The sequence below is a fragment of the Podarcis gaigeae genome, assembly GCF_964106915.1.
Source record: "Podarcis gaigeae genome assembly, chromosome: 3".
Taxonomy (NCBI): Eukaryota; Metazoa; Chordata; class Lepidosauria; order Squamata; family Lacertidae; genus Podarcis; species Podarcis gaigeae.
This window is the reverse complement of record NC_139680.1, coordinates 83,997,006-84,009,459: the sequence shown is the minus strand read 5'-3', so window position 1 is coordinate 84,009,459 and position 12,454 is coordinate 83,997,006. Positions and strand designations below refer to the sequence as shown.

The 12,454-nt window shown below is 47.4% G+C and overlaps 1 protein-coding gene across 8 annotated transcripts in view; it reads right to left on the bottom strand.

Annotated features, from left to right (window-relative positions):
• LOC310841304 (uncharacterized protein) overlaps positions 1-12,454 on the bottom strand; it is a 46,885-nt gene that overhangs the window by 3,783 nt on the left and 30,648 nt on the right. For 2 of the 8 annotated variants that reach the window (XM_083731973.1, XM_083731976.1), the window contains 9 exons: positions 11,919-12,320; positions 11,365-11,484; positions 6,953-8,716; positions 6,385-6,465; positions 4,167-4,253; positions 3,048-3,142; positions 2,112-2,197; positions 1,358-1,424; positions 555-712 (listed from right to left, as the gene is read on the bottom strand). In XM_083731973.1, coding sequence (XP_083588099.1) covers positions 555-712; positions 1,358-1,424; positions 2,112-2,197; positions 3,048-3,142; positions 4,167-4,253; positions 6,385-6,465; positions 6,953-8,716; positions 11,365-11,484; positions 11,919-12,320 — 2,860 coding nt within the window. The remainder of the gene's footprint in view (positions 1-554; positions 713-1,357; positions 1,425-2,111; positions 2,198-3,047; positions 3,143-4,166; positions 4,254-6,384; positions 6,466-6,952; positions 8,717-11,364; positions 11,485-11,918; positions 12,321-12,454) is intronic. The other 6 variants (XM_083731977.1, XM_083731979.1, XM_083731980.1 and 3 more) reach the window with 4 other exon arrangements.

The following is a 12,454-nucleotide window of genomic DNA, read 5'->3' as shown; positions in this document are numbered from 1 at the left end:
GAGTATCTTAAGCTCTGACTGAGTAGGCTCATATGGAGAAAAGGTTTTGGGGTCGATGCTACATAAGGATTTGTAAGTTAAAACCAACACTTTGAATTAGGCCCAGAAATATATCAGAAGCCAGTGCATGGAGCCAGACCTGCTGTAATGCGTTCAGATTATCTGATCCCATTGGCAGTATGGCTGCTGAATTCTGCACCAGTTGCAGTTTCTGGACCATCTAGAAAGGCAGCCTCATATATAATGCATGAAAGGAATCCACTTGGGAGCTTATGACGCCACAGACCACTAAAGCTAGATAATTATTCATGTCAGGACATGGATAGCTGAAGCTGATAGAAATAATTCTGCACCACAAGGCTACATTTGCCCCCATGGACAGCAATGGACCCAAGAGTTGCTCTAATCCACAAACCACATCCTTCAGGTAAGTGCAACCCCCTCCCGAATTGGTTGCAGAATCATACGAGACTGCTCAGTCTGGAAGGCTACAGGTCCCTTATCCCTGCTTTGAAGAGAACCCTCAAGAAACTGTGAACAGCCCACACACACACCTGTCCGTGATTCTGCTGAATCCAATAGATCATCCTGATTTTCGTAAGGCAGCTGCAGCCTGACACTTGATCTGGGTAAGAGTATGGCCTCTTGGCTCTTGGCTGTGAGAGACTGATGAGGGCCAAGGAAGTGGGGAACTCCATGGCTAGGAATCACACTGGAAAAAAATGGAAGCAGCAGAAAATAGAGAATTGGTCTCACATGCCTAGTTGCGCAGGGCTATGCCAAGCTAGAGTAAAATTTAGTTGCAGCAAAGTTAATACAAGCCACCATAATCACAGCCTGGGTTTAGAGTATCTGAATGGGAAATTTGATGTACCAGTGGTTTCTACGCAGCAGAGAAAATTCAGCAGATTGCACAATAATGGGATGTGAACATGTTGGGGGGTGGGGAGCACAAGGAAGTTGCTATCACTAATAAAGGCAGAAATTAGAGCAGAGCAGCAAGGGGCAAATGGGATCGCTCCTAAACAGGATAACTGATGGCCTCAGCTCAAATTGCCCTACATGCACTTCTAAATCTTAAGCTGCCCTTAAAAAGGGAAAGAGAAGAAAAAGAGGAACACATACCAATTTGCATTCCAAATTTGAATTTTGGTTTGAATGCATACAAATCCCCAAACCTGTTTTTTTGTTTAATATGCTGAGTTTGACAAAATAGCACCATATGATTTATGAGAAGATCTACTTGCCACTGGACAGGAGTCCTCATTAGGACAAACATTATGAGAAGAACTTTTTTTAAAGCTAGCCCCTGCCCCCAGCAAACACATCTGGATCAAGCTTTGCTTATAGTAGTTACCTAACAGCAGATGTCGCCTCTTGGGCAGTCTGGGAAGCTGACTGGAAAAAGTCCACTTCAGGTAAGCCTTTGAGGACAGAAAAGCAAACACAGAGAGATGGCTTTTGAAAATCAAGAGTGTTGTTCACCCAAACAAAGCTGAGGCATAGGTCTGTTCCACATACTTGCTGCCTTGCAATAGGGAGTTGTAGTCTCTCTGATAAGCAGACTTTTAAAAGCTACATATCATTCACCTGTTTTGCCACATGTCCACTTGTTTCTGGGGTGTACACCTAAAAAATGCAATGTGTACAGTAGCCCATAGAACCTACGGGACATACTTTTCTTCTTTACACAAAAGGAATGGAGCCCAGGAGCCAACTGTTATGCAGAAAACCTTGTAGCTAAACTGGAATCTGAGCTCTAGCCTCCCACATGGAAGTCCCAGCACTCGATGGGCCTTCTGTATGTCAAAGATGAATCCCCCTTCTGAACTCAGGTCTGACTCAATTACAGTGGGAAATGTGGGAGATATAAAGTCTGGCACAAATATAAAACCAGTTACCAAAAACATGACATGGCACTGCTGCTTCTCTCAGCAGTGAACTTGAGGGGAAACCGAGAGTGCCCATGTGGGTCTCTCGCTTATGTAGACCACCAGAGTGGTCTGCAGGAGGCCTCAAATTACCTCTTGTTCCTGAGTGGTAATCATATCTCCTTCCCTTAGACCTCCAATGCTGCCGTAGTCTCTTCCTTATAATTACTTCAGTCTTACCTGAGTTCTGCTGCAATTTGGTAATCCACTCCTGCATGAGTGGCTCAGTAGGAGCTCTAAGGAGGTACTTGGAGCCATCCTTCAACCTGGGGTGTGCAAGGAAATCAGCTGAAGGAATTTGATGGGATACAGATACAACAACCAGCACCAGCCTCAAATACCTAGCAACCTAGGAGCTAGAAGCAGGCACCCTCCACAAAGATTTCTATAATCACCAGTTATGCTGTTCAGGGGCTGGCATTTCATCCATGTCCCCACAATGGAACCCCAGCATGTTCAAGTCTTTCTTTCCCAGATTGATCAATTGATCTATATCTATCTATCTATCTATCTATCTATCTATCTATCTATATCTATATCTATCTATCATCTATCTATCTATCTATCTATCTATCTATCTATCTATCTATCTATCTATCTATCTAATCTATCTATCTATCTATCTATCTATCTATCTATCTATCTATCTATCTATCTTTCCACCCTTCATCTGAGGATCATCGGGTCACTTACAATATAAAAACACAAACAAACAAAACAACACTCCCACCAGTTTAAAAGGCCATATATTGATTAATTAGTCAAAGGCCTGGGAGAAGAATGTTTTCACTTGGCACCTAAAGATTTGTAATGAAGGCTCCAGGCGAACCTCGCTGGGGAGAGCATCCCACAAATGGGGAGTCACCATATAAAAGGCTCATTCCTGTGTTGCCACCCTCCAGACCTCACAAAGAAGTGCCTCAGATGATGATTGCAGGATCCAGATCAATTCTTATGGGAAGATGCAGTCCCTGAGGTATTACGGTTCTGAGTTACCTTTATTTTCTTTTTAAAACCTGTAATAGTATTATTATTTAGCATTTATTACCTCTTCATAGAGCTTAATGTACGCTGCCTATATTATCTTGTGAAGGAAAAGAAACAGAGGTTACTCACTGTAGTGTGAAACAGTTGTTCTTTTTGATATACTCTGTTTCTAGGGTGCAAACGGCTCCACGGAGGTTCAGTGGCAAGGCCACTACAGAACTCTGCTGTGCAGAAGAAGGCAAATGATAAAAGTCCCTGGAATCAAAAAGCCACTCTGAAGTGGGCTCCTACTAGCTACAGTACTTCACTCTTCTCTTGGGTGGGCCATTGTTACCCGGGATGGCCTGTGCTGGTACACTGAACTTTTAAATTTGTTGAGCTTTTCTTCTGCCAATGCTGCCTGATGGTTTTGAGATTTGCCACTGGGTTTTACTGTGGTTTGTGGACTGTCTTTATTTTAGTTTTAGATGTAAGTTAGTCTTTACAAGAATTTCAAGTTCTATTTTGGCAGAGAATGCACTGAAGGTTTAGACAAAAATAAATGCAATCGGCAAAATGTAGATGCTTGACAATCTATGCGTGCCAAACATTCACAGGAGATGTCAGTAGGGGAAGGACTATACAGGATATGAAAATGCTGAAGGCAGTGCTTTTTCCTCCTGGGGAGATGCAGGGGTACGCATACCCCTAAACATTTTGTGAATCTATGTTTGGCCTGATTGAGGGGCAGTATTTCATTATGAGTAAGAAAATCGTGCCCCTAAACATTTTTTTAAGAAAAAAAGCACTGGCTGGAGGTATATGAAAATGTGACACAGGGCTTAAAAAAGGTAAAGGGACCCCTGACCATTAGGTCCAGTTGTGACCGACTCTGGGGTTGCGACGCTCATCTCGCTTTATTGGCCGAGGGAGCCGGCGTAGAGCTTCCGGGTCATGTGGCCAGCATGACTAAGCCGCTTCTGGCGAACCAGAGCAGCGCACGGAAACGCCGTTTACCTTACCGCTGGAGCGGTACGTATTTATCTACTTGCACTTTGACATGCTTTTGAACTGCTAGGTTAGCAGGAGCAGGGACCAAGCAACAGGAGCTCACCCCATTGTGGGGATTTGAACCACCGACCTTCTAACTCGCAGGTCCTAGGCTCTGTGGTTTAACCCACAGTGCCACTCGCGTCCCTTGACACAGGCATTACTCATACCCATTTCTTATCTCCATTTGTCTTTGGGCATCTCACTGCCTACCATTACCTTGAGGGTGTCTTTCTTGTCCTGGTAGAAACACAAAGTTTGTCTCATCAGTACTGTGTGGAATGTGTTCCAGGAACGACAATTTGCCTAGGAGAAGAGAAATGAAAAGATCAGATCTGAAGTAGCTGAAGAGTTAAGGTTGGTTCACAAGGTGACCTGTTCACATGGTTTCATGTGCATGAAGCCCCTATCTGCCTGTGCTTGCCTCCAGAGTAAGGTCCCTCCCTTCCCCTGGAGGCAAAGATAGGCAACCATTGCCTGAGAGACCCTTCTAGCTCTTCAAAGCATGGGAACATGAACTTCAGTGCAAAGTAAAAGTGAACATCACCTTCAGATATATGGTCAGCTTACTCTGGACCTTATGTTTCCATCTCCTGTCTGCAGCAGCTGCAGTTGGCAGTACAGCATAAGAATAAAATCCACAAGTTTTTCGTCATTTGGAAAGGCCCTTTGCCTTCTGCATTGTGCTGGTTTAAGCCAGGCCAGTAATCCAGATCCTTATATCCACACCCCATCACAGGTGACATTTGCTCAGTGGGTGGGACTATCCACCTGCCAATCACTTGATGACACAATAGTGTCAAGTGGCCTGTATTTCTCTGTGTGATTCGAAATCAAATTGTGCAGACAAAATCTGCAAAGTGGCAACTAGCTGCCTTTCATTTAAGCTTTGCCTTTACCTGCTCCAGACCCTGCTCCAGACCCAACTTCAGGTGTAGAGCACCTGAGGATCCATGTGGATCCGTGCTTTGTAACCACGTTTTTGCACCACTGTGACCCTAGGCAACAGTGGGTGCGTGATTTTTTTGGTGCAAGATGTAGCCATGGACATGCTATGTGATCTGATGGTGAATTTGGGGTGACCCAATGCAAAAATCCTGAGGATCCATGTGGATCCGTGCTTTGTCACCACGTTTTAAATGGGGAGGGAAGGAAAAACACAGAAGGGACAAGAAGCACAAGAGGGGTGTGCGGAGAAGCAGCTGGCTAAGAATGCAGGGGAGGAGTTTAACGGGGTGGGGGGGAGGAAAGGAAGGCAAAAGCCCCCCCCCAGCCAGCCCTCTCTCTCTCTCTCCCACCTGCATCCCTAGAGCACAGAGAGGAGGTGGTGGGCTGGAGCCTGCACGCAGTGTGACTAGGAAAGAATTAGAAGGAAGGACTCGATCCTTTCCTTAACCCTCTGCTTGCCAGGAGGGCAGGGGATTCCCTGCTCTTTGTTGAGTTTGAGCAAACGCAGCAACAGAAGCGGGTGGGCAGTAAGACCCTGAGGCAGAATGCAGGAAAGCAGCAGCTTCCGCCTTCCCTCCGCCCGATCTTATTTTTGCCTGATTTTTGCCTATTTTTGCCCCTGCGCTCCAGCAAGTCAGCTCCAGGGACCACACATTCGCTCAATAACACGCACAGACATTTCCCCTTACTTTTTAGGAGAAAAAATTCTGTGTGTTATAGAGCGAAATTTACAGTAATAATTTTCTTAAATTATTGGGGGGGCTCTGCCCCCCAAACGAATTTTTGAGGGGGCTCGGGCCCCCTCAGGCCCCATGGAGTCGGCGCCTATGCCTCTTCTTCACTTGAAATATGTGCATTGCTTCTTTTGTAATTAATTATTCCAAATTGCTGCAGCTAGTGCGCGATCAGAGACAGCGTCCAGGAGAGCCGAGGTCCACATGGTTCTGCCTAGTGCTCTCACCCCCTTCTTTCGAATTAGGGGGTGTTTTATGGGCACAGCAGGCAAGGGCAGTGTTCCCCATTTCCTTGGGGCAACAAGGGAGGCTGCCTGCTCCCATAACAGCTGTGTGGGTCGGAGAGATGGTATTGTCAGCCATCTTCCAATGCGCCCCTAGTGGCCCCCCTACCACCTGTGTGTTTCTGTGTGTGTGGATATAAGTCAGAGCTTTCCAAATTGTGTGTTGTGACACGTTGGTGTGTCAGCTGCAGTGTGTAGATGTGTCACACGAATACTCCCTGCGCTGCTCCTGGGGCTGGAAAGGGGTTAGTTCAACCTCTGACTTGCTGGTAAAACTGAATTACTGTGTCACAAAATGATGTATGTCTAAAAAGTGTGTCATCAACATGAAAAGTTTGGAAAGCTCTGCTGTACAGGGCTAGGCTCTGTTGAAGTGTTACTGAACCACCAATGAAGTTGTTTCTTGGTAGCAAGTCACTGGCATCCATATTCACCCCCCCCTCACATAATGCCACACAGCTCTGACAGTACCTTCTTGCCTCCTGCCTGCAACAGATGCTTCCTCTCCAAAGCTCCTTCCATCATCTGAAGCTCTAGTTTACTGGGAAGATTCTAGAAAGAGGCAGGCAACAATGAATGAAGCAACCACAATGAAAGCAGCAGTGTTTCAAATACGAAGGCATTTTAACACCACATCCCCCAAAATAGAGCAAAAAAGGAAGAAGTGTGCTTTGAGCAGTCACTGATTCATGGAAAAGACATACATTGTATGGCTCATGCTAGGAAAGTGTTTGGGGATCTCTCTCTCCCCCCCCCCCGACAAATCAGGAACAGTACTGATGTAAACATCTCAAGGGTAAGCATCTCATTAGCTGGAGCTGTATCTCCTTTAAAAGAAAATACTCCACATATACGGAGTTGCTGGTTCCTGATAGGGAAAAAAATACACATTTTAATAATTGTGCAATGAGAAACTGCTTAAGTACACATTGCAGATCAATGCCAGCAGTATCCAGGGGCTTGAGGAAAAGAACAGTAAACACTTGGTTTCCAGGCATACAATCCCCACCTCTGCCCCATAGAAGCCAATGGTTCTGACCTTGCCAGTACTTCTGCCCTCCGCCTGAAGCTTCTGCTGGGCCCCTGGGCAGGTACTCTGCAGTGACCTCACAGCTGCAGCTACTGCCCCTTCTGAGGGCTCCTGGCCAGAAGGCATGGGTGCCCGGCACCGACTCGGACTGTCACAACTAGTCCCTCTTTCTCCTTCAGACCTCTGAAGCAGCTGGGCAGAGGTAGGGAGCTTGAACTTAGCCACCAACAAATTGTCTGCCGCTGCCAGGAGGAGTCTTGCACCAGAGCTGTCTGGACTTTGCATCTTATCCACCTTTCCAGCAGGGCTGCTGTGGATTCCCGAGCTTTTCTTGTGCTTCTCCACATTGCTCCATATGGCCTGCAGCTCCTCTTCCTCCTCTTCAAACAACTCGTGGGCAGGGTGACAAGCCTCCAGCAACTTTGTCCCTTTAGTCGTGCTTCCTCCAGGAGCCGGGACAAGAGGGTCCAGCCTTGAGGGTGTTGGGGTGCCTAGTTCACATTCAAATACAGACAGCTTGGCAGGAGATTTGACCCCCAGGTGGAGGAATGAGGGCGAGGTTCTCATGCAGCTTCCCTTCTCTTCTGCCCCATTCACAGCAGGGTTCTTAGCTCTGGCTATGCTGGAAACTGCATCGGAGCTGCCCGTGTGCTTAGCAGGTGAGGGCTTCAGCTTCACCCGAGATGCTTCTCTGGCTTTGTGGTCAGCCGGACCCTTTACCTGTGCCTCCTTGGAGCTGCCAGTTGTACCCAGTGAGGTAGCTAGTCTGTCCCACTCTATACCTATCTGCTCATGCAGGACACTAATGCGGGATAGCCGGTTCTGCTTGAAATCCAGGAAGTCGTCACTGTGACTGCTCTGGCTATTTGGACTCTGCCTGTCTTCTCCCCTAAGAGCAACGAAGCAGGCCTTCTGCCTGCTGTAGCTTGGGTTGGTGCTCACCTCTTCAAACCATGTGCCTCCCTTACCCTGGGGAAGCTTGTCACGAGCATCTTCAGGCCTGAGGGGCCTCTGGTGCATGACTGACTGCCCTCCAAGCACCCTCTTTTGCAGGCTACTACCAACCTCCTGCACTTTTGCCCCAGCTGGGCTGCTCCGAGCTCCCTGGCACACCTGGCTTATTCCCTTCCTTCCTGATGCTCCCTCTTTTGCTACTCTGATGGTATCATGGATATTCCTTAGGACTGTGGGATCCTTGGGGAGCTCCAGGCTCAGGACAGAACCGAGAGAAAGATGCTGGCATGTGTTGCTCATCCGCTTTGCCAGTGACGGGGAGCTGTTGGGACCTCTGCTCTCTCTTGGGAACATGTGACATCCAGATACTCCCCTAACCGAGTCACATTCAGCGTCAATAGCCCGTGCCAATGGGTTCTTCACATAGTCTGTCAACTCTCTGCAGGGTGCGGGGCACTCTGCCTCCAAGACCTGTGCCCTTCTGTTACCCTTTGGGGGCCAGGTGCTACTAGTACTGCTCCTCTCCCCTTGCCCTGCCTGCAGGTCGCTTGGTTCGGTTCCCATGATCCCTTGCAAGGTAAGGAGCTGGGCATCTTCTGCCTCCACTCTGCCTTTTCTCTTCAGGCTCCTTAAGAAGCAGCTGGAGCTGATCTTGGGCAAGGTGTGGAAGGCTGAGGTGCCCCACCCAGGACTGGGAAATGGGGAGGAGTGAGCTCCGGGAGGCGTTTGCTTAGCAGGCTGCAGAATAGTAGAGCTTGCACAAACCATGCCAGCATCTCTGTCTCCCTCTTTCTCCTTCACGTGCAAATAGGTGCTCACCTGCAGAAAGAGGGAAGACCCAATGAGGAGCACTCTTCAAATTGAACAAGGTCACTGGAGCCTAAACCTACCTATTTTGGATGCCACAGCAGCAAACTGACATGCACTAGCACATGCTCCTTTCAACTCAGCGAGTATACATGCATGCATGTTCATTAATCGTAGCAGACACTAAGGTAGACTGCCCACAACGGGTTCCAGGATGTTAGGATCACCTTACTTCAATTCTAGGGAGTGGCAACAAAACTTCTGGCTTACCATGGTTCCAAGCTTACTACTGGAGATGACCCAACTCTGCTGGGCTTTCCAGAAGGGGCACACTGCCAACTTGCAAGGCTGCTAGATGCACCCCACTCTACTTCCGGATAGATGATGCAGCCTGAAAAGAGGCTACAGAACTCAATATGAAATATTGCAGTAGAAACTGAAGAGCCCAGCATGATTGGGGGGGGGGTGTACCACGATAGCAGCTATGGGCTGTGCTACAGTTGAGGCCAGCTCAGGGCCAAATGAAATGTGCATGAAGAATCTTACACTGTATGGTTTCAGATTGCATGTGGTGCAGATTGCATGTATGAATGCTCCTTGTAAAAAACAAAGAAACCTTTCCTCTACATAGAAAGCTATCACAACAGGAAGAGAACTGGGCTTAAATAAACCCTTAGGCAGGGACTCAGCCAATACATAGAACACATGCTTGCAGAATGCATGTAGAAGATTCTGGGTTCCTTTTGCAGTCTCTTCAGAAAAATCTGAGAAAACTCCAGTCTGAAATCTGGAATAGCCACTGCCTTTCAGAGCAGACAATCCTGAAATAGAAAGATTAGTGATCTGACTGTATAGGTAAAGGTAAAGGTACCCCTGCCCGTACGGGCCAGTCTTGACAGACTCTGGGGTTGTGCGCCCATCTCACTCAAGAGGCCAGGGACAGCGCTGTCCGGAGACACTTCCGGGTCACGTGGCCAGCGTGACATTGCTGCTCTGGTGAGCCAGAGCTGCACACGGAAACGCCGTTTACCTTCCCGCTGGTAAGCGGTCCCTATTTATCTACTTGCACCCGGAGGTGCTTTCGAACTGCTAGGTTGGCAGGCGCTGGGACCGAGCAGCGGGAGCGCACCCCGCCGCAGGGATTCGAACCGCCGACCTTTCGATCGGCAAGTCCTAGGCGCTGAGGCTTTAACCCACAGCGCCACCTGCGTCCCCCCCTGACTGTATAAGGCCCGTATAAGATCTGGCTCTATAAAGCATAAGGCTTTAAGTTTGTATGAGCTCCTTGATGTACCAGGAGGATTCTGTGCACATGAATCAGCTCTCAGTATAACAGGAATCCCCTTCCTGCAACAGCTGCAGGAGATGTCTAGAAGTTTATTTTTTTTAAAAAAATAATTTTTATTAACTGGCCAATCACATCAAATTAAATCACATCACATAAATTCTAAATTACAAAGCCAAATTTTTAAATTTTGTTGGGGGAGATGTCTAGAAGTTTAATTCAGGAATTATTACTGTACATCGTAGAGGCTGGTGTTCCTTTCCCTTCATGACTGGCAGCTGACTTTCTAAATGAATACACTTTACAGTCCTGAAATCCTCCTCTCCAGTTCACAAGTTGTTGGAGCTACTGTAGCTTCTATGCTCAGGCACCTCGCCAGAAACTAGTTTTGGACAGCATGCCTCAGCCTTTCAATTGTAGCAGCTACCCATCTGCTTCAATCCCTAATTATCTTCTCACCGTGCCCTTTTAATCACAATTGCTAATGTGTGAGTGATTACGAAGACTTGCTTGCTAGCAAATAGGTGTATTCCTCTTCTCAGTTCACCTCATCCCCAAATCACCACAAGACTCTGAATTCTTGTTCATGGGACAACCCAAAGTGAGTGTGTCTTGTCATGTGGGTCATTTCCTCACAGCAAACTAGTTTGACCTGCCTTCAGCTCCTATCAAGAGGCAGTGCACTTCAGGCTCGTTTCCCATTTCCTCTAGCAAATCTGGTAGCTCTTCTGCTGTGGGATATGAATTATTGTGCTGAGGAAGACATCTCCATATTCCACTGTGCTGGCTGCACATTTAAGCTCTGGTTTGTTTGTTTGTTTGTTTGGATGGTCCTGTGCCTCTAAGAATATTCCAGAAGGGGGGATTCCTGGCAATAATATGATATGACAAGTTGTGCCAGCTGAAATTCTCTTAAAAGGTACAGAATCCACATTTTGTGCTGCACATGGCAACCCTGTGCTTTAACCAGGAGAAGTCACAAAATATTTGAAGGTGTTTCTCCTAAGGGGGCATCTCCTCAGGAGTATAGGTGCAAGCACAGAATGCCTATCTAACTTATTCACCATAGACTTGGAAAGGAGAGACACAGCATCTGTGTGACCTCTTAACATATTGGAGATGCCATTTAAGTGATATAGGAGAAGGGAACAAAGCTGTTGAGACTCCAACTTGCTAAGTCCCAAGCCGGCTAGCCAGACCAATGGTCAGGGACGATAGCCAAGTCACATCTGGAGCATTTCCCTCTCCTAATTTAAGGGCTGCCTTTTGAAGGAGGCTATTGGATGCGTTAGTCAAGGTTTCCTTGCACCATGCAATCACTCTCAGTCTGACATGCTGCATCATCCATTCTCTCTCCCCCACTGCTCCATGTTACCTCTTCTGCATGCTGGCGGGGTGGCCTTTTCTTTCTCTTTAAACTACCCAAAGTACTTCCTAAAAGCCCCTGGCAACGTTTCCAGAAAGCTTTACAGGCTGAGGATTTAGTTTCAGAGAGCTGGATTTTTAGGAAAGAGAGAGACAAAAAATAAAAATAATAAAAGTGAAGGAATAGCAAGGATGACCTGCAAAAGCCAGGAAGAAAAGGGCAAAATCAGGGCCTGACCCATGAAGAGGAAGCTCTAGAACTGCACGCCTGGCAGTGGCTTAAACGAGAAGCCAAAAAGCAACAGAGCTGCTAGTCTCCCTGATTCAGAGTGTCCATTAACATCTTAATGCTCACTGGGAAGTCAGAAGTTCTCCACTTGCAAGCCTTAGCCATTAAGCTTGGCACTCCCTCACTTGCCATCCCACTTCTGTCCTGCCTGAACACTTGGCAATACTTTGCATCATGAAAACGCTGTCTCCCTTTGCCACGGAGGCACTTATTTGATGTCCTGGAGATAGCAAACAGCTCTATCGATGTCACGCCTAAAGTAAAGGGCAACTGACCTTGTGCAAGGTTTCCGGTCCCATTGATGGTGCTGATCCAACCTGGCTTCCCGTGGCCTCTCTCCCTGCTTTCTTCCCAATGCTCAGTATCAAGTTCACTGAGCCACCCAGACTGCCAGGGCCTGGCTGGGGCACCAGCAGCACAGGGGTCTCCAAGGGTTCTAGGATCAGAGTCTCCTTCGGGACATCCATCTCAAAGGGCAAGTGGTTTTCCAATTCTTCCAAACTCTTCCTGTGCCCTGGAAGAACATCCAGGGTAGATAGCACTGCAGTGGATTCGCTCTCTTGCTGTGCTGCTGAACCATTTGGGAGGGAGCCGAGGGTGAGTGGAGGCCTCTCAGAAACACTGGAGTTAAGGATACCATTTGCTTCACCCACACCTGATTCAGGAACTACTTTAATCTGTGGAGTAAGGTAATACAATGAAGAAAGAAATTGCAGCGATAGCTTCTTTGTTAATTCTAGGATTCCCTGTTAAAATGGGATCTCCCCCACCTAAAGACCAATAGTAAAGGTAAAGGTACCCCTGCCCGTAC